At 35.2% G+C, this 26408-nt stretch overlaps 1 protein-coding gene across 2 annotated transcripts in view; it reads right to left on the bottom strand.

The window, feature by feature from the left end:
* TMEM135 (transmembrane protein 135) overlaps positions 1–26408 on the bottom strand; it is a 242447-nt gene that overhangs the window by 21071 nt on the left and 194968 nt on the right. For both annotated transcript variants that reach the window (XM_060303876.2, XM_030835860.3), the window contains exons 7-8: positions 4019–4060; positions 927–1073 (exon numbers count right to left, since the gene is read on the bottom strand). In XM_060303876.2, coding sequence (XP_060159859.1) covers positions 927–1073; positions 4019–4060 — 189 coding nt within the window. The remainder of the gene's footprint in view (positions 1–926; positions 1074–4018; positions 4061–26408) is intronic.

Below are 26408 nucleotides of genomic sequence, written 5' to 3'. Positions count from 1 at the left end.
CCACCCCTTTCTTTCCTTTTACCTTCTTCTGTGGTGTACAGAAGAAGAGACGAAGTCTTTAAATTCAGTAAAAGTTTTGAGTACCTACTCTGTGCTCGTGTAAGTGAAGCAAACTCCTGTGTTATTTCATTTAATGCATGCAACACTCCTTAATAAAGTTAACTGATGAGGACTTTGGGATGTAGAGTGGTTAAATCACTTGTTCAAAGTCCCAAAGCCAGGAGGGGCAAAATGAGTCAAACACAGGTCTTCAGATTTCTTAAAGGGCGTCACCTTCCTGTAGTTGATCCCCTAACTTTCTATACTGCCTCCTCATTCTACACTCTCTAAAATAGCACAACAAGATTATTTTTATTGGCTGGTATTCTAATTTTAAAACTTTAAATTTATTTTCTTAAATATCTTAAATATTTGAAATGCAAATGAAGACTTATCTGTATGAAATAGACTTCTTTGTATAACATACAAATAAAGATTTCTTATTTTATTTCCAAAGCCCTAAAAATTTCCACTCTTGCAAAATATCCTTCACTTAAACTTTGCTCCTTATTGTATCTATATCTTCTTAAATCTCTCTTGGAATTTTTCTTTCTCCTTTCCACACTTGAAACATTCGTTTAGCACATATTAATCTGTTTCCTGAAGTTCCCTATTCTAGCCCCCTGCAACTCTGCTTAGTTTGAAATACAAAAGTATTTCGATTTCATGTAAAACTATTTTAAAGGCAGATAATGGTCTATAGTCCTGCTAGAAATAATAAACAACATTCACTTGCCATCGTGTGCCTTTTTATAAAACTCTATGCAGTTTCTGGTAAAAAAAAAAAAAATTATTACCTGAAAAGAAAACAAAAATACCTTGGCATGGTACAAATGTTATATAAAATGGTGACAAAATGTGCTAAAATATCAAGATAAAGAACTCACACTGAATCCACAAGCTTCCTGACTAGAGCAATTATATTCGTTCCTCTTGGTTTTTCCTCATGTTTCTCAGTCTTTTGTTCTACTTTTGCATATGCCGCCTCTGGTGAATAAGAATGTGTGGGAATTTCTTCCTTCCCAACAATGAACCTAAAGAAAAGAGCACAATGAGAGGCATTTTTCCCCTTAAAAAAAGAAAATCAGTGAGAAAATAAACTGATTTTGTTTATATACAAATACACTGTGGACAGTACCTTATCATTTGAAATAATATTTTCCACAATTTATATAAAACTAGTCATCCTTTAAAAAATAGGCTTTTGAAATCTGAATACTCGGAAAATGTTAATAGCTGTTTATTTAACAGTGCAGGCATCTTAAAATCAAATACAGCATAGCTCTTTGATGAAACACCCTTTTAACTTAGGTCACCGCTTTTTTAAGGTATTACACAACTTAAAAGTTTTTTCAAACAAAAAGGCAGATGAACTATTAACTTGGATCTACTAGTTAATGACAAAATTGCTATTATTTTCTCTAAAATGTACTAACAATTACAATTGAATGCATTTCTCATTTTTTTACTCTAAATTTATACCTAACGTCACTTTGAGTCATAAAACAGCTGCAGTACAGTAGGTGGTCATCTATATGCACATGAGAAATAGAGGGAACTAAAGAATGAGAATCAGAAAGTGGTTAAGAGTCTGTGTGTCTTCCCCACATTATTAGAAAATCTTAAATTTGATGTTATTCTAATCTACTTACTTCTCTTTGGAAAAATCTAATATCCAGGAGAAGACACCATTCCTCTATCGTCAAAACTGGACTATATTTTTCCAAAGACAATACAAAGAAAACATTACCAGCCATTAGATATCACTCAATCAGTATCCTTTATCAGAATTTTCATTTTTGCTGTTTTCACCTTCACTATAAGAGTCAGTGCTCTTATAAAGAATAACTAAGCTTTCCTTAGCCAATTCTGCTTGCTGAACCTTCAGAAAATATCACAAAACATAGATAAAACAGGAGACCGATAACACTACACTAAAATTCTAGAACATGGGAACTCTGGCAAATTTAAATACTCGTAAAAGAGAGAAAAATTGTTACTATCAACAATTGCAACCCATCTCATTAGGACAAACTTGATAAAACATCTAGTTTACCAAATTGTAAGGGGCGTGCAATGAGATTGTTTGTCACCAGATGGCAGCTGTGCCTCCTTGGTAACTGCTGGTCCAAAAGAATTTGGTTCCTAATCGTGGGTGTGAATGGTGCTCTTTATAAACAAGGTAAAGCTATGCTAGAACAGATACAATATCTCTCATACCTTTCCTAACACTGAAAGGAAAGTGTTGCTATTTTGGCCAGGACCTACCATTCGGATTAGAGCTCACTTCCTTGGAGAAGCTGTCCCTGCCCCAAGCTGGAGTGAGTGAGCCATCCTTCCTTTGTGCTCTCACAGCCCAGTGATCCCCCAGTACTGGAAGCACCTTTTTAGTAGTTTCCCTGCCCCACTAAACTGTGGGATCTGTGAGACTATAGATACCTTCTTTGTTATTATATCCCAGTGCCTGGCACATAATAAATATTTAGTTATTTATTATGCCGGGCACATAATAAATATTTAATTAATACCTAGCAAAGGAAGATCGTAATAGTGAGCATTTTCTGAGCATTTACTACATGACAGGCACAGTACTGAGCCTTGGACAAAGATTAAATCATTTAACCCTCATAGCAAAACACTATGAAGTAGGTACCATACTTTCCATGACAGTTAACATGAAAAGGCATCTTGTCCACAGTCAAAAATATCAGCAATTATTTGAACCCAGAACTGTTTAACTCTAAGGCCTGGGGTCTTAGTCACCAAACTTTGTACATTATTAACTATGTTTTAAACTACGATGAATCAGCCTTAGTCTACCTTCAGATTCCTGCACTGGCTCTTCTCCCGTGGTTCTCTCCTTGACTCTTTCTATTCCCCTAACTTCCACTATTATCTTACAGAACTAGCAAGAGTGAATAACTATTTTTCCAGAATATTTTCCTGTAACACAGAGAAAATGTTAAGTGCAAAGAGTCCAAGTCAGCTCTTCATTATAAGTGGATTTGAAGAAAACATATGCAAATATCTGACACATTCTGAGTTTTGGCAAGGATTCTGGGAGTCTAAGGAAAGATGCAGGAACAATGGCAGAGTTTTTCTCTTTAGGAAAACCAACTTTTGATTTTGTCACCAACTTTCAGTTTAAGTTGAAACTTAATTTCAGTGAAACTTAATTCACTTAATTTAATTAATTAAACTTTAATTAATTTAAGTTTAATTAATTAAACTTGATTTAAGTGAAACTTAATTCACTTAATCTGTGAATGCAACAACAACAAAAAGCTATTTTCTAATAAGTTTCATGATCTTTTAATGAAAAATATGACATGAAGAAATTACTGCTGTGTGTTATGATTTAGTTATCATTACCAAAGAATTTCCACAACCGAAAATACTCTATTCAATAATAGAGAAAGTTTAATTTCCTAATGTATGTGAAAATGTTTGGTGAAATATAAAATTCAACACTAATGCTAACCAACATCTCTACAGTATCGACCACGTGCCCATTACTGTGATAAGAGATGGGCTACGAGGTGAAAAGAAGACTCCGGTGACTCTAGTGAAGCCTATAATATAAAATGTGTTTGACAATGCACGAATCCTGCCCTAACAAAGCCCGTAATCTGGTACCACACAATTAAGGGCTTCATTTTCCAGTAATTGTTCATGTGTAGCTTTGTCTTTCCAAGCTCCATAAACAGAGAGTTCTTGTAATCTTCTTTAATACCCCATACTGTAAGGCACATAACAGGCCCCCCAAATAGTGGCTGACTGACTGATTTTTAGGGGGAAAATTAACAAATTACTCTGTTAATGAAATGTCCACAAAGCCACTTTTGTGACTTTTAAAATTGCTTGCAACTTAAATAGTGGAGTCAATAAATATTTATTACAATTATGTACGATGATATTACTTTTTTAAAAAAACTTGTAAATTCTCTTAACATAAAGATAAATAAAATATGCAACTTACCTAAGTGCAGAGAATGTAAATCCTTTCAAACCATCTTTGCACCTAAAACAATAGAAATTTACAATGATAAAATAACTTGTTTTGAGATATAAAGTAGTAGTATTAAATAGCTATTAAATTTTTTCCTGAAAATGATTTTCTTTTAAAGGTGAAACTCTTTTAGGACGATGATCTGAGCAGTACAAATGGTCAAACAAACAACAAACAATGAACAAGCCATCTTACACAAAATGATTAAAATGATAATGCCTTCCCATGTCGTATTAACATAATTTAAGGCTCAATTCTCAGATTTGCAGGTTGAAGAGAGATTTAAAGTAAATCTTCTAAGGGATCCATGTGGACTTAAAATGAAGGCTGGGAGCGGAGTATTCTTCATTCTAGCCAATCCCTGGGGGAGCAATTTGTCGCGAAGAGAAAGACCACATACACCTGCTGGGTATTATGTACAGGTCAATTCAAGGTCCTGACTTCTCCCTATTTATTAATTCAGTGGATGCAGAGCAATGTAGAGTTGGCAGGCACAAAAAGGCTTCAAGTTTAGTTAACAATTTTAACTTCTGAGTAAACCCAATCAGAACAGATAATGTAGCAAGAGGAATAGGGGGTGGAGGAGGAGAGCACAGAGAGAAGATTCCAAATATTACTGAGTGCTTACTATTGCTGGGCATTGTTTTGGGCCCTTTATATGTGTCGTCTCATTCAATTATACCACAACTCTTAAGAATAGGTGTTTCTCTACTCCACAGCTGTGCAGAGGCCCCCCAGATGTGGTAACTTCCCTGAGGTCACAAAATAAATAGTAGTCAGAATTCAGGAAAAACAAAAAAATGACTTCATCTGACTTAAAAGTTATGGTTTTCTCTTATACCTCCTCCTAAAACAGTGTATTCCTTTTAACTGGGGAAGACTCAAACTACATGGCAACTGGGGTAGGGGGGAGGGGGGGATTCTCACATCTGCAAAAAGTATTTAAACAAGATTTTAAAATGGGGGCGTTACTATCCTGGTCTTAATGGTCTGCTCTATAGGTATGATCAAGTTACTAGAGAATCTTTGGGTATCTAGTGTCAAAATTCCTTGGAGAAACTATAAAGATTGGTGATATAATGATGCTCTAACATATGTTAATATTAGACACTGGATATTCTCGGACAAAAAGTATAGCCTTAAATCTAACTGGACAATTCTTTCTGTATGCCTTTTATATGAAAGGTCACAAAGGAAATGAACAAAAATATAAGAAATCTATCTAAAAATTTTTAAATATACATTTTTATTGGAGGACATATAGAATCTCAGGGAAAAACTTAATCCATGTGCACTGAGATGTTTTAAAGCACTTAAGAATTCAATTAAGCAACATAATCTACTTTGTGGTCATGTTAACAGTGAGAATGTAACCAGAGAATTTAGCTAACTTACTATATAATTATCTACTCTGTATAGAATGAGGACAAAGGCAAAATAATTCATATGTTAAACTTAAAGCGTGCATGGGAAAATTATAGCATTAAAATTCTTAAAGTTATCTGTTTCCATCTGAAGAAAGTGTTTCTCAGTAATTTAAAACCCATAACTGAGTCATTTCTAGATAGGTGGGGTGGTGAGGGGTTAGGCTGGGAGTCTATTGACTAGAAAACAGAAAGCAGATTGATTAAAAGATTATGTACAACTGGGAACAAATTTTGGCTCTGGTATGTTATTGTTAAAAGATAGCCATTTGTCTTTGTGCAATGCTGAATAGATAAAGGATTCTGACAACTTGGTCTGGTCATGATTGCATATTTGTGACCTTAAACAATAAATCTAACTGCAGACCAAACATCAAAAAGTAGCTTTCAAATATAAAAGGGCATCTACAAATGAATCTGCAATTTCATTATGATGGAAGTTTGGTTCTTTCAGCAGAACTCTGTGGGAAGCACTTCATATTGATAAAGTCTTAGCATGGATTCAAAAGGGGCTATTCTTCTTTCCATTCATGTGTATAAGGTCTGTTAATGTAATTGAGGGTCAGATGTCTATGTCAAAAGGACAAAAAAGTAATTATTCCCAGAAAAAGAAACTTTAAAATAGTAATACTGCCCTGCATTTTGACACCGAAAGTATTGTCTGAGCCCTAATCTAACTATGAAACACTATTGTAATCTGTGTTAAATGTAAAAAGTATGATATAAACATAAAGATTTATACAAAACAGAGCCCATTAAAAGGTGCCTCACTATTTGATGGATTCCGTTATTATAATGTAAATCAAATCACATTCTCCATTCATGTATTAAGGCTCGCTGATTTATTCAACAAATATTGACAGAGTGCCTACTATGTGCAAGCACTGGTTTAGGTTCTAAGGATGTAACAGTGGACAATATAGAATCTCTGCTTGCATACCACTGACATTCTAGAAGGGGGGGAGATAGGATTAAAAAAAAGTAAGTATGTCATGTGGTGATAACTGCTATGGAAAAAAGCAAAGCAGGACGAGGGGAGAAACAGTGATCAGGTTGGGCCTTTTGTTTGTTTGTTTTTAACATAGTGTAGTCAGGAAGGGCCTCTCTGAGAAGGTGGAATTTGGTAATTTGAACAGAAACCTTACTGAATTGAGGGAAGGGCATTTCAGTCTGAAGGAAGAGCAAGCACAAAGCCCCTGATAAGGAATCTGCATGGCATGTAAGGAGAACAGCAAGTGCATTACTGCAGCTGGAGGGAAGCAGTGGTAGGAAATGAGGTCACAGTAATAGCTGTGGAGGGAGCCAGTGGTCTACAATTCCTGTAGGCCCTGTAGGCATGATAAGGACTTGGGAAGGTTCTCAGCAGAGAAGTGACAAGATCTGTCTTAAATTTTAAGATAATCACTTTGCTGGTTTGAAAACAGACTACAGGAGGGCAAAGTTAGAAGCAAAGAGGCTTATTAGGAGGAGAAATGACTGTGCCTGGACTAGATCACAGTGGCAGAGGTGGAGGGGAGTGGTAAGACTCTGAATGTATTTCAAAAGCAGAACTGGTGGAATTTCTTGATAGTTTGAATGTGGGGTACAAGAGAGAATTTACAAATTATTAAAATATTTTTGGTTTGAGCAAATGGAGGGATACAATATCCATTTATTGAAGTGAGAAAGACTACAAAAGAAACAGGTTTGAGGAGAAAAATCAAAGTTTTGTTTTAGATATGTTAAGCTTGAGATGCATGTGAGCTATAAATGGAAATATTAAGGAAGGAATCAGCTGGCTATATAGATGTGGGTTCAAGGGAGAGGTCTGATTCGTTTATAAGTAGTACTTAAATCCATGGGACTAGATACAATCATCTAGGAATTAAGTGTTAATAAAGAAAATAGTCAAGGACTGAGTATTTTTTATTCCATCATAACCTGTAATGCAGAAAATCTTTCCTATAAAAGAAAAAAAATAATTTCTCCTAATAAATCCATTCTCTAATATAAAGTCTCATTTTAATTTTTGAGTGTACATAAAAATAATGCATTTAACTCATGTAGACATAAACTTTCCTATTAAAGTCAGTCTATGCAAATGACATAAATAACTAGTATGACTCAATCCACAGTTACTGAATCTCTACATTTGCAATGTTCTGTGCTATGTATGATAGAAAACAAAGCCAGGAGAGACAAAGAGGAAAAAGAATTTGCAGCATTATATCAAACAACTTAGCTGATAAGCAACTAATCATAGAGAGTCAGGTTGGAATTACATATTATATACAAGAAAGTATAAAGAAGTTTAACATTATTATTAGAATAATACTCTTGGTCAATGCCAGTGGGAGAGAACCCAATAAGATAATTTTTTTTCAATTAGAAATATAAATGATAGTAAAATGAACAATTTTGCCCCAAAAGATTCTTTATCTCATTCTTAATTTCCACCTTTATCACAACATTGTACCAGCAGATGTCACTAGTAAGCCATTTTTGGAAAAATTTCTGGCTCTTTGATGTGGTTTCTATATCAAACATTTTGTTGCACATTTTCGTTTAAAAACAAATTCATAGGCATTCAAAATATGAATTTTGAATAAATTTTAGTTAAACTGCATTAAATTCCCCGAAGTAAATATCATAAATATGAGACTTTTAACGATAGGTGACATTCCTGTTCCTATTATTGCATATAGTTATAAAATCTCTAAGAACACCCTACTATTTGGCACCAACATAGAATCTGATGATGTAAATGTGCTGCTTTCTAGTAACCTGAAAACTCTGAGAACTATTTTGACTCCTAAAATGTTTTTGTTTAGTCAGTTTTCATTTGTTTGGTAAATATAATAGATATAAAAAATGTACTTTTATAAATCTCCTTTTACCTATTTCTAAGGCAGTGCATGATGCTATGGAAAGACTCTTGATATGAACAATGAAACAGATACTAGTCATAAGTTCCCTATCAACCTAGAGCAAATCACTTAATTTAAGGGCTTAATCTCACAGCCTCCTAAAAAAGAGCCTGGAAGTAAATGACCTCCATAACTGGCTCGTTAAATGATTTCTAATTCTGAAATTTCATCACTTACTATAATTGTATTTAATGATACTATTATTATTTGAAATAATAATGGAAAATAAATGAATTATTCTAAAATCACTCATAGATAATGATCTCACTGATGTCAAGAATTTTTTTAAAAAATAGTAACATACAAACAAAACCCTGAATTTGTTTTGAGATTACTGGCTGCTACTAATATTATTTCATTTGCTTATTGCTTTATAAAACTTAGACATGGAACTTATTCCTGGCAAAGGTTCAAAGACAACCTTTTTCTTTTTTTTTTTTTGAAATTAAAGCCTTTCCACTTTTATTGGCATTGATAAATAATATCAATCAATTCACTGACAATACAAGTCTTTGAAATACCTTTTGCTGGGCAGGGGGATAGGACTTATTCATCTAATTAGGCACGTATCTCCATTTTAGAAATAAAATATTTTGCATATATTTTTCTTTGTAATTAAATCTAAAAAAAATGTAGAATTGGGGAAAATAGCCTTTATAACCCTTTAGAAAAAAATAACCTTTTCTTTTTTAACTTTAAGATTACAAAACAAACTACTGAGATGATATATACACTACAGAAATGCTGTTAAGTATTGATACAACAAGCAATTCTATAGATATAATCTCAATAATGATAAAAGATTACATTATTGCTATATGAAGCATCAATGCTAAAATATTATTATTAATGATAAAATATAAAATGCTGTTTATTATATAGTATAGAAAGATAGAGAAAGTGGTCAAAAGGATATACCCCAAACAGTTTTAGCAGGCTACCTATTGAAGTAGGATGGGTTAAAAGACATGAAGGAAGAATAGAACTTTTTACTCTCTATATTCATATATCATTTAAAATTTTTTAAATTTTAAATATTATTTAAACAAACTACACAAATATTATTTGTGTAGTTTGTTTAATTAAAAACATCAATATCTGAACATTTAGGAACAGATTAAACAGCGTAAAAGTTATTCATCTCTATTTCACCAATACTATGTCAGAGAACATAAGACTCGGTCAACTTTACTAAAAATACTACTGTAAAAGTTTTGCTAGAAGGCATAAAGTTACTAACTGAAACAAATGATATAGATAGAATTTTCTGAAACTATGATCCCAATGAACATGGATAACTATGTGACTACAATGACAAAAAAAGAAACACTCGTTAAGTATCAATGTCAGAGTTCTTTTGTCCTTTTTTTACTCATTGAATTGGTTAGAAGGAAACTCACATATTGGTTAAATATTACAGCATCTATCTTTATTCACTCTACAATCATTTATCAGGCACCTAACATACAGAAGACACTGTGCTGCAGATCATTTAAGTAATGCAAAGATAAATTATATACCATCTCTGATCATTAAAAAAGATATCTGCATAGTTATATATGTTTGTCAAATAAATGAAAATAATCTTGGCTAAAAGTTCTGGCACACAATTTCCTGTATCAGTAGTGCTTTCTAAGAGCTTAATTACTTTATTTGTACTTTATGGGTTCAGCTTCAAATTTCTTTAGTCCTGCATTTTACATCATCTATCTCCTTAAAGTATTTGATTTGAGAAAAGTAGTATGGATCTTCTTCCACTTATGATGGAGATTATGTCCCAATAAATCCATCCCAAGTTGAAAATATCATTAAGTCGAAAATGCAGGGCTTCCCTGGTGGCTCAGTGGTTAAGAATCCGCCTGCCAATGCAGAGGACACGGGTTCGAGCCCTGGTCCAGGAAGATCCCACATGCCCTGAGCAACTAAGCCCATGCGCCGCAACTAAGCCCATGCGCCATAACTACTGAGCCTGAGCTCTAGAGCCCGCAAGCCACAACGACTAAGCCGCATGCTGCAGCTACTGAAGCCCGTATGCCTAGAGCCCATGCTCCAAAACAAAGAGAATCCACTGCAGTGAGAAGCCCACACACCACAATGAAGAGTAGCCCCCGCTCGCCGCAACTAAAGAAAGCCCGCGTGCAGCAATGAAGACCCAATGCAGCCATAAATAAATAGATAGATAGATAGGTAAATAAATTAAAAAAAAAGAAAATGTACTTAATACACTTAACAAACCAAACATCATAGCTGAGCTTAGCCTAGCCTACCTTAAACGTACTCAGAACACTTATATAGCCTACAGTTGGGGAAAATCATCTAACACAAAGCCCATTTTATAATAAAGTTTCGAATATCTCACATAATTTATTGAATATCATATGGAAAGTGAAATCCAAACGGTTGTATGGGTACAGAATGGTAGTAAGTGTTGGTCATTTACCCTTTTGATTTGTGTGGCTGACTGGGAGCTGCTGTCCAACATCACTAGGGAGAATCATAACGAACACTGCTAGCTTAGGAAAAGATCAAAATTCAAAGTATGGTTTCTACCAAATACGCAATGCTTTGACACCATTGTAAAGTTGAAATATCCTAAGCTGAACTGTTGTAACTCAGTGACCACCTGCATATGCAAAAGCACAACTGAAGATGCTAAAAAAAAATTGGCAAAATCAAAGACAAATTGGATTTAAAACAGTTGTGCACACTGATGATTCTTAAAATATTCTATTCTATTGATTATATCACAATCACCTAAGTCATTCAGTATCAAAAATAAAAGTTACATTATTATAATATGTGAACAAAATTATTTAAAACAGAAAATGCTTAGGGACTTCCCTGGTGGTGCAGTGGTTAAGACTCTGCACTCCCAATGCAGGGGGCCCAGGTTCGATCCCTGGTCAGGAACTAGATCCCACATGCATGCTGCAACTAAGAGTTCACATGTCACAACTAAGGAGGCTGCCTGACGCAACTAAGGAGCCCATGTGCCACAACTAAGGAGCCTGTGAGCCGCATCTAAGGAGCCCACATGCTGCAACTAAGACCCAGCACAACGAAATAAATAAATTTTTTTAAAAAAGAAAATGCTTAAACTTCAAGCATATTGAAGGTATGAAAAGAATGATATAAGAACTTAATTATAAATAACAGTTACAGACAATAGCTGGATCTTCAATATTTTGATTTGTCTAATTATGTAATTATCATTGGTACTAAAAACAAATACATTTGGAGTGCATACAACTGAAAAGTTTAATTAAAAAAAAAGAATGCCTATCTAAATGCCTTGAATTTGTGTTTCACAGTTGTCTTCATTATAAAGAAAACACATACCATTTTATATAGTTTTTTTGTTTTTTTGTTTTTTTTGTGGTACGCGGGCCTCTCACTGTTGTGGCCTCTCCCCTTGCGGAGCACAGGCTCCAGACGCACAGGCTCAGCGGCCATGGCTCATGGGCCCAGCCGCTCTGCGGCATGTGGGATCTTCCCGGACCGGGGCATGAACCCATGTCCCCTGCATCAGCAGGCGGACTCTCAACCACTGCGCCACCAGGGAAGACCCTATATAGTTTTTTTAAGTTAAATTTTTCTTATTTTGTTTTTAAAATCCCACATGAAAGAATAAACCACTTTTTCTAATCAATTTACCTAACCTGTTTTCAGGTGTAGAAGCTTACCTTAGTACTCAGCTGTAATTTAGTAACTGAAACTTGATCAACAACTATAGATTTTTTTGTGTGGAATTTTCTGTTTATTTCTTAGATTATAAACATTGATAGTACGGTGATCTCTCTTTTTTTTTTAACATCTTTATTGGGGTATAATTGCTTTACAATGGTGTGTTAGTTTCTGCTTTATAACAAAGTGAATCAGTTAACAACTATAGATTTTGATTGACACCTATTTATCATAAGAATATCAGAAAAATTGACATGGAATTAATTTAAAGATTTTATTTTAGCTTTTTTTAATTTAAATCTTCAGTGTCCTAATCACATATGTACACTCCAACAAGTTAAATCAATCATTTCAATTTACTACTCAGAAGCTGTGATGTGCAATTAAAATACACTACATTGCTTACATACACACAACAGGTTTTTCCTCTTAAGTCTACTATTGTTTGAAGAATAAAACAGACTCAGAGAATTCAGTTTCAACCCACATATGGCACTTAATATGAGAAAACAAAATAACTAATATTATGTTCCTACTTTAAGAAAGCTCATCTCATATACAAAAATCTGAAATTGGAACAGCAACAGATGAAGAAATTTGTGGAAGATTATTTTGTTTGCTTCGTGAACACATCATATATCTTCCAAATAATTTTCAATTGGATTCCTTTAAATAGTGAAATTTCCCAGTATGTTAAAAATATTATTTTTGATTCTGGTAAATATTTTACAGTACATTTATTTCATACAGAATGGAACACTGGTGCTTAGCTTTGTTCTCAATAACCTAAGGAAAGCTGCTGAAGCAAGGCAGCAGTTATGGGTAATCAAGTGTGATTGTAAGTCCCCAGATGATTATTGTGTACTTTTTTCCAGTGTGTTCTAAATACAAATTGGAAACATTTGGATTCAAACTTACAGTAACAACTCCAATAGAATCAGATTTCTCCTTAAACTTGGAGAGGCTGGAACTGCTTTTGCTTTAAAATCCAAACTAAGGAAGGTCATGCTCCAAGCTGTCTTCAACTGCTAAGAAACCAAGAATCACCTTCAGACTGTTTCTAAAAGAAATGTTAATTAGGATGAATTTCCCTCTCAAAATGAACTGGTAATAGCAATGCTAGTCGAACTTTAAAATACTTGTAAAAAGAGCAGATTTTATCTCCACTGGATCTAAACTCTTTGTAGTTCCAAAGGAACTGGCACATGTTTACACTTGACAAATTAACAATACGCAAAAACCAAATTTAAGATCAAAATGGTGTTTTATATAAATTCAAGGAAAAACTTAGCAATTTTCTTAAAATCATGGCATTGCTATGGACAAAAATTATTTACATTAAACAAAATTATAACCACAATACTGAACCAATCTATTTTTTAAAGACCTCAAGATTGGCAAGTATTTTCATTTTTTCCCCTCCTATAATGGTTGGGAAAAGGATGAAAACAAATGTTTTCAATTATATAGAATCTTTGAATCAACATTAATTTATTTTCAAATGCACATTGGTATCTGTCATTAAAATAATATGGCAATTGGTTTTCATATTGAACAAAATGAGCAGCTATTTAGGCTATACTTTTTCATAAAGTTATACTTATTTAATATCAAAGTTCAGATCTAAAATAAATAAAACATGCATCTCCGGATAATGGAGCAAAAACAGTACTTTGGATGCTTTTGGAAAGCTATAATTTTTTGATTAACTGAGGACTATAGAGTATCCTAACTTTAAAATAAAAATCTTCGGCCTTCCCTGGTGGCGCAGTGGTTGAGAGTCTGCCTGCTGATGCAGAAGACACGGGTTCGTGCCCTGGTCCGGGAAGATCTCACATGCCACGGAGCAGCTAGGCCCATGAGCCATGGCCGCTGAGCCTGCGCGTCCGGAGCCTCCTTGTCCGGAGCCTGTGCTCCGCAACAGGAGAGGCTGCAACATTGAGAGGCCCGCGTACCGCAAAAATAAATAAATAAATAAAAATTTTCATTTAAAAACTACAGTTTACTTCATTCATCTCAAAGATTATGAACTTAATTTGTGTTACATATGACTGAAATTGGGCAACTTAACATATTGGAATCTTCCTGTACTATCAATGGTACTAGAGAAATGAAATATTGGAACTAAAGTAACCTGAGAGAATTATATTTTACAGATTAAGAAACCAAGGCCCAGGGAGATTAAGTGATTTGCCCCCAAACAGAGTTTGGTCCAAGACATTCTCACACAACAATAAAATCATTTTACACCCCAATCAACTAAGTCTCTGTGCCTCCTGGGGTCTCACTGTGGAGAAGAAATACTACAGGGAAGAAGAGGGGTCTTGGGGTGTAGGAGAGAAATCACAAATCACCTGAATGAAGGGAGAAGCAAAATCCTTCCAACTGACATTATGCAAAGACTTTACAAAGGACGGAAGAGCATGGATAGTTTTAAAGGAACCAATTTCCTGTTCCTCTTTTCCGCATGTCCTCCCATCGAAACATGTGGCCTGACTTTGGTCAGGACTCCATGCTGGCTTCTCTCACGCACCTCCCTCTTCACGACAGTTATTTTTTACATCAGTCTTTCCAAAATTTCCTGGACAATCATAAGGCCAACGCTTGGTATTAATGTGCCACTTTTAGCAATTTAAATTCCAAAAGTACCTCAATCCCAGACATGAGTACAAAAAACAGGACTGAAACGAAGCTTTATTGTGTTTTCTATTATACACTACATAAGAAATTGGACTTCTGAAAGAAATTCATGAGGTCACTTCTTCCTTATCTGTCTCTCAGTAGCAAACTGTATTAGTAGTTACTTTCAGACACATTTCACACTTTCTCATCTCCCTCATTTTGGTCACCCTGGTCCTTCCATATGCAATCCCCTCTTTAACCACCCTCTCTTTTCAAGAGAATTCCTACCAAGTCCATCAGGGATGGCAATTTCTCCCACAATTAGAGGGGTCTGTTTCTTTCTCAAACTTCCTTTGCTCTTTGTATATTTTTGGCAGTTTTTAATTGGCTCTGGCTAATGTGATAGTAATATCCATAGTTATCTAATCCACTCTTCCAAATATAGGGTTTCTTATGGCATTTTGTGTGTCCGTGTCCCAGAAATCAAAGGCAGTTTTATAGAGTTTACTCCTTCTAACAATGAGGCTGGGAAATATTCTGCATCTTGTTATCAGAGCATTTACTGTGTAATTAAGGTATCTAGAAATATAAACTAACAGACCGTATTAGTCAGGAAAGGATAGGTCAGTGTTTCTCAAAGTGTGGACCACTTGGAACACCATCAGCATCAGATGATAATAACTTGTTAGAAATAAAAATATTGGTTGCCATCCCAGGTCTACTGAATTCAGAAACTCCAAGAGTGGGGCCCAACCTGTACAATCTGTGTTTTAACAAAATCTCCACGTGATTCCAATAAAATTTCAATGGTTTCAACAATCGAAGTTTATTTCTTGCTCATGCTAACTGTCAAACAAGGGTTGGCTATGGCTCAACTACATGTCTTCTTTATTTCGGACCTTAGCGTGATGGAGAAGTGTCTATTCAGATCTGCTGATTGTCAAAGCAGGGAAAAAAAGAGAATACAGGACACTGTGTCCTGGCTCCAAAGCTTCTGCTCAAAAGTAAGCATAAGCCATTTCCACTCATATTTCATTAGCCAAAGCAAATCGAAGGCCAGGCATGATGTTAATAGGGCAGGGCATATAACGCTTCCCCAGGGAGAGGCAGCAAAGGCTTTTGAACAATAACATAGCCTACTATAACACGCCAAGCATATTTTTGTTGAAGATCAATTGTATGTGTTTATAATATTTAAGGAAATTCAAGGCATAATTCCCCTTTTCCTCCCAAATCCTACAATCATTTAGTCTTTTACACAATAACTTCAATATCTGACTTTAAGTATGATAATTCTTAAAATCTGTTACTGATTTTAGAAATAAGCTTGTCTACAACATATTAATTAGTATTTTATATACATGCATAAACGTGTGTGTGTGTGTGCGCGCGCGCGTGTGTGTGTGTACTCCGAGCTCCAATTTTTTTTCTCATTACTAAAGCATTCAGGAATTTCACATTGTTCAGCTATGTATTCCAAGTGCCTATATCAGTGCATAGCATATAGGTCACTCAATAAATATGTTGAAAGAAAGAAATTTTTATCTGTGTAGTAACTGAAAACACTGTATTTTTGAGTAATTATATTTCCAGTTGGGTACCATGTTTCTTGGATTCATTTTTTTTAACAGCAATTCTAATAAGCTTTTTAAAAATATTTAGTTTCTAAAAAATGTGTTTATTTTAAACTCAGCTACCCATTACTTATTAACTCCCAGTGTTCATCCTTAATATAGACTTGTATTAGTTTTTTCCCTGATAATTTGGTATGAATTTACACTTAGACATAAATGTGCATAAATAGGAGGCTAAAAAGGAGTCTAATCTTTCTGAATGAGGAGCTATTTTTCAACACCCCAAATGAAATATAACAGTGACTGTAATATAAAACTATCAAGTCCAAAAGGCAGGAATGGGAATGCAGCTATAGGCATGTTTACACTGAACTAGGAGTTGCAACTGAATAAAAGAGGTGAGACCATAAAGTTTGTAGGTTGGGGCATTATTCACATTCATTCACGCAGTTAAGTATTTCACAAATATATACTATGAGTCTACTATGTACCAGACAGTTTGCCAAGGACTGGGGATAGCCAGCGTCCGTGTTCTCCAAGAGTTCACAATCCAGCGGCATATACGTGTAAGTGAAAAGTGCATCTACATTACAGGAAATACCTTAATATAAAGCACACAGTGCTAAAGGAGCACAAAGGAGAGGTGTCTAACCCTGGCTTGGTCATGGAAGGCTACCCAGGAAAATAAAAGAGATATTTAAGGTGGTACATAAAGGAAGAAGTGGAGGAAGAACGCAGAGAAGGACAATATATATAAGACTTAAAAAAGAGAGCACATTGGGTATTCTGGGAACTGAAGAGGTTTAATGTGAGTGGCACATGGAAAGGAGGAAACAGGGTAGAGAAAGACTGGCATAGGCCAAACCATGTCAAAAATGAGTTTGAACTTTAGCTATAAGGCAAAAGGCCCCACGCCCCAGAAGAATGACATGACCAGATCTGTGTTTAACAAAGATATTCCAAGCGTAGCTTTCATGAACTAGTACTGAATTCCACCTCATTGTTTATTTTTAAACTATCATCTCACTTAGCAGTATTTGTTTAAATCTTTTAAACATCAACTTACAAACTGAATTCTGTTGAAAGCAACCAATATAAAAGCCATCTAAAAACTTACATCGCTCTTTATTTTGTTTTAATAGATTAAACTATACATCAACTTTAAGACATTTTAATATATTCTGATAGATCAAAAAATTGGTTTAAAAATAATTTTTCAAAACTATGACTAAATGAAGACATAAAGTATTAAAGTTTAAGACGCTATAAAATTCAGGTAATTAATACTATAGCTGTTGTAATAAAAAAATCCCCCCAAAAACCCTCTATTTCTCACTTTGCAATCAGGAATTCATCTAGACTATCTCTGCCACAGAGAATAACCTCATTTTCAGCAACCATAATGTAGTTCTAGATATTGCTCTGTGTGTGTACAATTAATAAAGTCACATAATTTATTTACTGTGGGAACAGAGAAGGATGGTAGAAACCAAGACTGCCAACAAGGCACTTTGGATGGAATAGTTATATACCTTTGTGTAATTAACACCATATCCAATTCTCTCGTTATTGTGCTAATTCCTTCCCATCCCATTGCTGACGTTGAACCAATGGAAAGCTGCAGACAGTCTGAGTTTTTCTGCCATCATCTGTAGTCTCTTCAAACTTCTCTCCCAGGTTCCAGGAAAACTTTGTTTTCAAAGTGCTCTCAGTTTTTATGGCGAGGTCCCTTCATAGAGGTCCCTTCTATGAGGATCTCATGGGAAATCTTAAGTTTGATGACCCTTATCAGCCTTGTCACTTCACTTTTGAGGATCTTTTTTTGGAAGAGTTGGGCAGGGGAGGGAAGATTAGGGGACTGGTTACAGGAATAACCTGATATTTTTTGAGAAACTTTAGAAAGGTATTCTACTTTCCCTCAAGCTTTATTAGAAGTGAAATTCTACCAGGGTAGAAAATGAGAATAAAAAGGTTTTAATTCATCAAACTATTTGGAAAAATGAAGTCTTTTGAATATACACATAAAATGTGACAACGGATTTACATGCAAACAGTCATGCTTATCTTAAAGACAAAAACAAAATCCTATCTGACCAGCCTAAATGAGGAATAGGGAGGAATGAAAGGTCATCCAAAACTATAAGGCCCATATTCTTTCAAGGACATCCATTGCAAAATAGAATCAGTAAACAAAAACAAAGCCATCTGGAAGGTATTTCTTCGATATCGATCATGTGGCATTGATAATTTCAAAATGCAAGAGAAAGAAAACACAGCTCCTCCTACTTGAGCAATGTTTCATTTACTGTATCAGAGCCAACAACGTTAATGACTTAGAACAGTCTTAAGGTTATCATGAATTTCAACAGAGATGATCTATCATCCACAAATAGGTCAGTACATATATATGGCCTGATATACTGAGAGGTTAATTCTTTTCCTTCTAGTTAGTGTTCTCCCATTTTAGACTCCACAATTGATCACGGTAAGACAGTCTGAGAATCTAATTTTTAATTCTGGCTCTTTCACTATATAGTTACAAGACCTTAAAAAGAAACTTACGTTTCTGATCCTTAGTTTCTTCAAATATAAAGTGAAAAGATGGAACTGAATGATCCTTAGGATTCCTCACAACTTAAAAATTCTGATACAAAATAATCTATAAATTTTTATGATTTACTCAAACTTGAGACAGTCACAATCTGCTTCTAGGTGTCAAATTTAAATAAATTGAATCAATACTATTTATATGAGAGGGATTGAAACTTTGAATTCTAGGGATCACTGAAGATATAGCTTTGTATGTTCTGAGTCGAAAAAAAATTATATAATTAACGTTCTACCCAAAGTAAAATAACTTCTAATACAAGTGAACAAACTAAATACTCAAATGTTCAAAATTATATTTTTACCTCCAGGTGGGTTATCTACTTCTAAATTTGCCTGTAACATCTATATGTGAAAATTATCTGAGTTCTGTTGAATTAAGTACAGCAAATAACAGTTCTGTTGAATTAAGAATAGAGTATATTGTTTATATACATCTATATTTGTTACAAGCTGACTTTCTGCAACATGCTCTTGCTTTACTTGTTTTGAAAGGTGGAACATACTCATGTAATACTTCATAGGAAAATATCTTAGAATATTTAATGTATATATGACCTAATATTTAACAAGAAAATATCTTAGAACATTTAATGAGCCTACATTAGAAACGTTTAAAAATATATTAAGGATAGTAGCAAGGGCTTCCCTGGTGGCGCAGTGGTTGAGAGTCCGCCTGCCGATGCAGGGGACGCGGGTTCGTGCCCTGGTCCGGGAAGATCCCACATGCCGCGGAGCGGCTGGGCCCGTGAGCCATAGCCGCTGAGCCTGCACGTCCGGAGCCTGTGCTCCGCAACGGGAGAGGCCACAACAGTGAGAGGCCCACGTACCACAAAAAAAAAAAAGAAAAAAAAAGATAGTAGCAAGATCACATACACACCCACATACACACATATTTAGGATTGTATATGTTATTTTTCAAAGATGAGCAAAACTGGTGTACGGTCACATCTAAGTAGTTCTAATTACACATCAATTCTCTCCTTAAATACCAGCCTAGCTAATGTCCATCTCTTGTAATTTTATATTTTCGTTTGCATATGTAAACTGAAATGCTGCTGAGTCAAAAGCAATAATATTATTTAAAAATGAAGAAAATAATCTTCATTTCAGTGCTACATAATTAGGGGCCCTGTGGAGGCTGGCAGTAGAGAAAAGTGGGAGGAAAACTTTAAAATCCAAACTATCTTGGTTTTTCTCACTGAGACTCTAACTTGATGAAAAATGTATTCTGTCTTCCAACAAGTTTGTACGTGTGGGTTATATTTTAGGTTTTCAGTATCCTGCCAGACAAACTCTTAATATACAGAGTGATTGTCCTGGCAGCAATGTATCAAAACTCAACATTCTTAGAGTCAGTCCAGTGCCCTTTCCTAGAACATATGGTCACCTAACAGCCAAGTGGTTGATAGGCACCACTCACTATAAGCATCAGGTTGACAGCCTATAACGGTTGCTAGCACTTAAATACAGGAATTTACTTTTGACTTCAAGCCATGCCTTGTTCTGCATCTCATTTTTTCAGAAAAAAGGAAGGGGATTCAAGCTTCAGAGGCAAAATTCCAAAAGGCTAAAGAGGAGGGAGAGTCAAGTGAAAACACAAAAGACAATCATACAGCAGGACAGAAGAAAATAACAGTCTTGTATTTAGTTTGAAATAAAATTACCCAATGTAATAGTAACACTTCACATACTTTTTTTATAGCAGAAAAATTGTAGGGGCCTGAACGTGGAGACAAGGCCTTCTCAAATATCCATTCATTTAAATAAAACAAAAAATGAAGGAGAGGTTAAAGATGATTTTCTCTAGAAATACAACAGATGCTTCTTAGAATTCCTTAAGGGAAAAAAAGATTTCTTTAGAAACCAGTGCACTTACAAATCATATTTTATGGAAGTCTTGTCTAGCCTTCTCTAATATGAGGACATAGAGTTGAAAATATGGTATTTCTTTCTCAAGAGTTCATTCACTCCTGCTACTAATTCTACGCTTGAGTCAGTACAGAATATCTGCCACAAGACAAGATACTTGGGCCTTTCTGAAAAAGTAAGTCAGAAAGTCAGAAGGTAGGAAGGTACTGGTGGAACCTGAGAAAGACATGTACGGGGTAGAGCATTAGGGAGCTAATAAGTGGAGAAGTGTAGACAGGGAGGAAAGCTTTGAGGGAAGTGAGCAGAGATTGTTAAAAGTCACATTTGTGAAGAAATTTCAAATAAGGCTGGATTTAGCCCTGAAGGCTGCAGCATTGACTCACAAATTCACAATTACCATTTTCGCTTTGCCTACCAGGAAAGGGAGTAGCTGGCAGAATAGTGGGAGTTGAGCCCTGAGGGAATGTGGGAAAGAAACAGACATTGAGAAGGGTTTCATTTTTAGTGTTCAGCAGCTTTCAGACTTGAAAGTTCTGTTGACATTTCTAGCTTGGGAGGAGAAGGCTTCCTGAATTACTGCCACACCCATTCCACCCACTCTAAAGACTGGTCTAGAGACCTATATTCCCCCAAACAGTACAAAATACATTTCATAAATCTCATATCTGGTATCCTTGTTTAAAAATACTCAAGTTTCATTTACTTTGGCTAGTACACTTGAGACCAACTCTATCTACATCATTAGCACAGAACTTGAATGCCCAAAGTAAAACAACACTTACCAAACAAAGTCTGGGGGGAAAACACAGATAAATAATAAGGAGGGACCTGAATAAACTAAAAGCAAGTTAGCTAATATGCCTGATCCTCAGTTTCTTCCTCTGTAAGACAGGGGGGAAAATAATTAAAATGAGGTAACATACAATCATCTATCAAGAGCAATGCCTGGAACAAGACAGGTATTCAGTACATGCTAAGTTCCTTTCTCCCCTTCCCTTGGGTCTTGTTTTCTACAATTTATGGTTTTCTCCTTCCTCCCCCGTTGGTGTTGGAACTTTTTTCTGAATCTACAGTCTCAGCCTTTAAAAATCTTTGTGCAGATTCCAAGTGATGATTTCCACTTTGTGAACAATATCATATATTTGTTCTATTTTTCTTTATAACCATAGTCCGTTAGAAGAACTGAAGACTGGTAGAACCACAAATATCAATGGACGAGCAAATGAGAAGATTTAAAATGACAATAAAAATAAACAGCAAGGAATAAAGGGTACTAGGAGAGGATAGTAGCCCTGAAGTCAACTACTGTCAAAAAGATTAAAAAGACCTCTAAGAACGTGGGTAGGTAATAACAACATTTGTATGGTGTTTTATTTGGTCCCCACAACATCCATTTTACAGATAAAAAGACTGAGGTTTAGGAAGAAAAGTGTCTTGTCCAGGATTGTTCAGCTAATAAATTATTAGAGAAGGAACCAGAATTAGAATCTAAGACTTCTGACTCTAAATCCTATATTCTTTCTACTATAGACTTAGTGAAGAAGAACTCAGACTGTAAGAAGCCAAAAGCTTTGGATGGAATAAATGGAATCATGGAGATAAAATTAATAAATATGAGGTTTTTAATAATAAAAGGATGAAGAAAAGCAGGGTAATAGCCATACCAGCTAGAAAGGTCCAACTTCAGAAATGAGACGATCTAGGGCTAATGAAAAGTTTAAGGGCTTAAATTCTTTGAAAGCAAAGGTAGTTTTTGGTTCATGCCCTGAGAAATAAAAAGGACTTTCCAAGAGTTCTACATTCCAAAATAGCACACTGTAAAATCCTAAAAAGAGACCTCAACATCATAACAATCGGAAGTAAAATGATGGTTCCAGAACCAATCAGATCAGTCAGAATCATCACAGTGCTCGGACCAGATCTATAGAGATCATCTCCAGTCTTGTATCTGGTACAGCAACACTGTCCAACAGAAATATAATCCAAGCTGTGTATATAAAATGTTAAATTTGCTAGTAGCCATATTTTAAAAGGTAAAAACGTGATTAATTTTAATAATGTATTTCACTTAACCCAATATATCCAAGGTATTATCATGTCAACAAATAATCAACATAAAAGAATTATTAATAAGATATTTACATCTTTTCCTATACTAAGTCTTCAAAATCTGGGTGTGCTTTATACTTACAGCACCTTAAATTTGCAGTAGCCACATTTCATGTGCTCAATAGCTGTGTTTGGCTGAGGGCTATTATACTGAACAACGCAGTTCAACATAATCACAAAAGCAACTGCAGCCTGCATATAAGTGACTTTCTAAAGATTAAAATTAATAGGGTGGTAATAGATGTGTGGTACAACTTTCTTCTCTTCATTGATATTAGAACCATGAAAACCTGACAGAAATCCACAGTAAGTTAATGTGACCATACCGGAGCTCTAGGGAGTTGATATTGATTAACTGAACCCAGTAAGACTGTGATTACAGACATATTTTTTTTAGTGCTGATGTATAATTTTCAAGGGGGCTTTTCTTCTAAGGATTATAGTCAAGAAGGAAGCAATCATAAATGACCTTTCTAAAAGTAAACTGATAGGTAACCTGATACAAGAAAAGCATTTTATAACTGAGAATTCACATAAGAGAAAGCGTATTGAGATTTTTACAGATGTTCCTTCTGGTACATGTGACTTGAATCTGAAAAAAACTTAATTTCTCTTAAAAAACAAAACAAAACAAAACCAGTGAGAACATCTACAGAAATCTGTAGTCTAAGAGTAACGATGGCTGATACTTTCCCAGAAAATGCTATTTCACAGAACATTTTAAATTTGTGGCATTGTGAAGAAGGCTATGAAACTTAATTTTAATAATAAACAGAAGAGTTTGACAAGTCATGTAAGTCAGAACTAGATGTGAAACTGCTTACGTTTTGGTGAATAAAATAAAAATGCAAAAATTAATGGAAAGATTTAGGATATGACAAATCGTATGGTGAGTATGAACAGGAGTCTGTCTCTTCACATTCAGAGGCTGTAACTTCTGAATTAGAAACACTAAAGGGAAAGTTCTTTTGTTATATGCTGTAGGACTTTACTTAGAGACAGCTTACTGAAATCTACTGATTTGGCTAGTCAAAATGAGAAAAGTATGAGTAATTTTTTAAACAATATAATTCTTCCTTAAAACTAGCCATTTTTAAAAGCAAATTATGGAATCTATAATCCTATCAATATAAAAATTTAAGCATAAATAGTGATTTTTAACATAAAAATCTAAGTAAAATTCTTAGAAACTTAGAAAAACAAAGAATTTAAACTGCTTAAGAAAGACTAGGATAGGCATCTTAACCAGAACTGTCTTTTCAATCTAGATGCTATCTGAAATCTAGACATCCAAAAGAAAAACCTCAAGCAGCTGGAATCCAGCTTAGATACACAAAATAAATCACTTCTGACTGCAATCCACTCTGAAAAGCTCTAATCAGGTTTCCACAAGCAACAAATCAAACAAAACAAAAACATTAACACTAGTAAACTGGGTTTACTAATTGTTCAGCAAGAGAAAAAATACAAAAGCAACGATGAGATAGACTAGAACACTGTTAAATCCATGACCATCCATTCAATATCTTTGACAGTTAAGGTCAGAATTTTGTTCCTAATATACTTGTGAAATAAAGATATAGAAGGTTTTCTTGTTCTAGTTCAAATTCTTAAATCATTTATTGGAAACTTAAGTTATTTAAAAAGGTTATAGTTGATAGTGTGTAATGAACATGTAAATATTCATATTCAGACCATCTTTAAAAAAGAGTAGTTACTCTCCCCTGAAAGTAAACAAGACTTTACTTAGCTATCCTGTATTCCAGAGCACACTCACAGGAAAATAAGAGTATTGATCCTGACACTTAGTTTCATGCATTATTCTTTGAAATGTATAACATGCACAAAATTTTCTACTTTCATGAAAAGTTTTTATGTATCACCACCAAAAACAATCATGAAGGGACTTCCCTGGTGGCACAGTGGTTAAGAATCCACCTGCCAGTGCAGAGGACACGGGTTTGAGACCTGGTCCATGAAGATCCCACATGCCACAGAGCAACTAAGCCCGTACGTCATAACTACAGAGCCTGCACTCTAGAGCCTGCAAGCCACAACTACTGAGCCCACGGGCCACAACTACTGAAGTCCGTGCCCCTAGAGCCTGTGCTCCGCAACAAGAGAAGCCACTGCAATGAGAAGCCCCCACTTGCCGCAACTAGAAGAAAGCCCGCGTGCAGCAATGAGGACCCAACACAGCCAAAAAATAAATAAATAGTTTTTTTAAAAAAATCATGAAATCTAAGCTATGAATAAAGTAAGAAATAAGCTTAGGTAACTGTTTGCAGCTTACTATTATCTTCAGTGGGAAGAAAATACATTTCCAATGAAAGATTTTTCCTCTAAAATACTATTTTTTCTTTTCTTTTTCTGTTTTTTTTTGATATAATAAAACTCCCACAACCATGTGAAATAAAATATAGCATGTCTACCATTCTTTAAAAGAGGATGATGGACAAGAGTACATATCTCCTGTGAGTGAGGGAGAATTAGGAAGGAATTTCTTCCTGATCATTTAGGACTTTCTCAGTTCAATAATCATCTTTTCTCACATACCTAAATAAATGAAACAAACAGGTGAGAATTTTTTCATCCACCCCCTCCCCATAAAGGAACTGGAAATCCAATTTAAAAACGCTGCTTTTCATTAACCTGTTAATAATATAACATATATTTTAGGTGAATGTATAATTAGACTTCACTTATCATTTTATGGAAGAATTTCCCTGTAGTAATTGAAAACTACAGCAATTATGACTTATGCCCTCTCCAATTTGTTTTTTGCACTAACCTCACTATATGCCATGAGTGTCCCCAAATCCCATTCTACTGCTTCTCAATCCTTGTCTTCACCGGTCTGTGTCAGTTATTTAAACTTCAGTTCAAAATGTACTTATAAAATCAGTATTAAAAAATCAGTCTGGGGCTTCCCTGATGGCGCAGTGGTTGAGAGTCCGCCTGCCGATGCAGGGGACACGGGTTCGTGCCCCGGTCCGGGAAGATACCGCATGCCGCGGAGCGGCTGGGCCCGTGAGCCACGGCCGCTGAGCCTGCACGTCCGGAGCCTGTGCTCCGCAACGGGAGAGGCCACAACAGTGAGAGGCCCGCGTACCGCAAAAAAAAAAAAAAAAAAAAAAAAAAAATCAGTCTGAAAAGATGTGGATCCAAGGATGGTGACTGCTAGATACTTACCTAATACCATTCCCCCTTTCTACTTTAGTAACAGAATCCCATTATCTAGTTAGGCATGCTACTCTCCAGAATAAAAGACCACAGTTCCCAGCTTGTATGGCCATGCGACTGAATTCTGAGCAATGAGAGGAGAGCAGAAGTGTTGTGTGGAGCCGGCTTTGCCTAAAGAAAGTTGATTTCAATAGGAGCGTCTCTTTTTCTTTTTTTGCCATTCACCTTCCTCCTAGCCTATAAGACAGATACAAAGGCTGGAGTCCTTGCAGCCATCTTAGTACAGGAAGTGACCTTAAGAATGAAGTTTATTCAGAAGCGTGGTGCAACAGTGAGTTAGGACACAATGACTCTGGAGTTACCGTATCAGCTCTGGACC

The sequence above is a fragment of the Globicephala melas genome, chromosome 8, assembly GCF_963455315.2.
Source record: "Globicephala melas chromosome 8, mGloMel1.2, whole genome shotgun sequence".
In the NCBI taxonomy this organism is placed as follows: Eukaryota; Metazoa; Chordata; class Mammalia; order Artiodactyla; family Delphinidae; genus Globicephala; species Globicephala melas.
The sequence above is the reverse complement of the archived record's forward strand: the minus strand, read 5'-3'. Positions and strand labels throughout refer to the sequence as shown.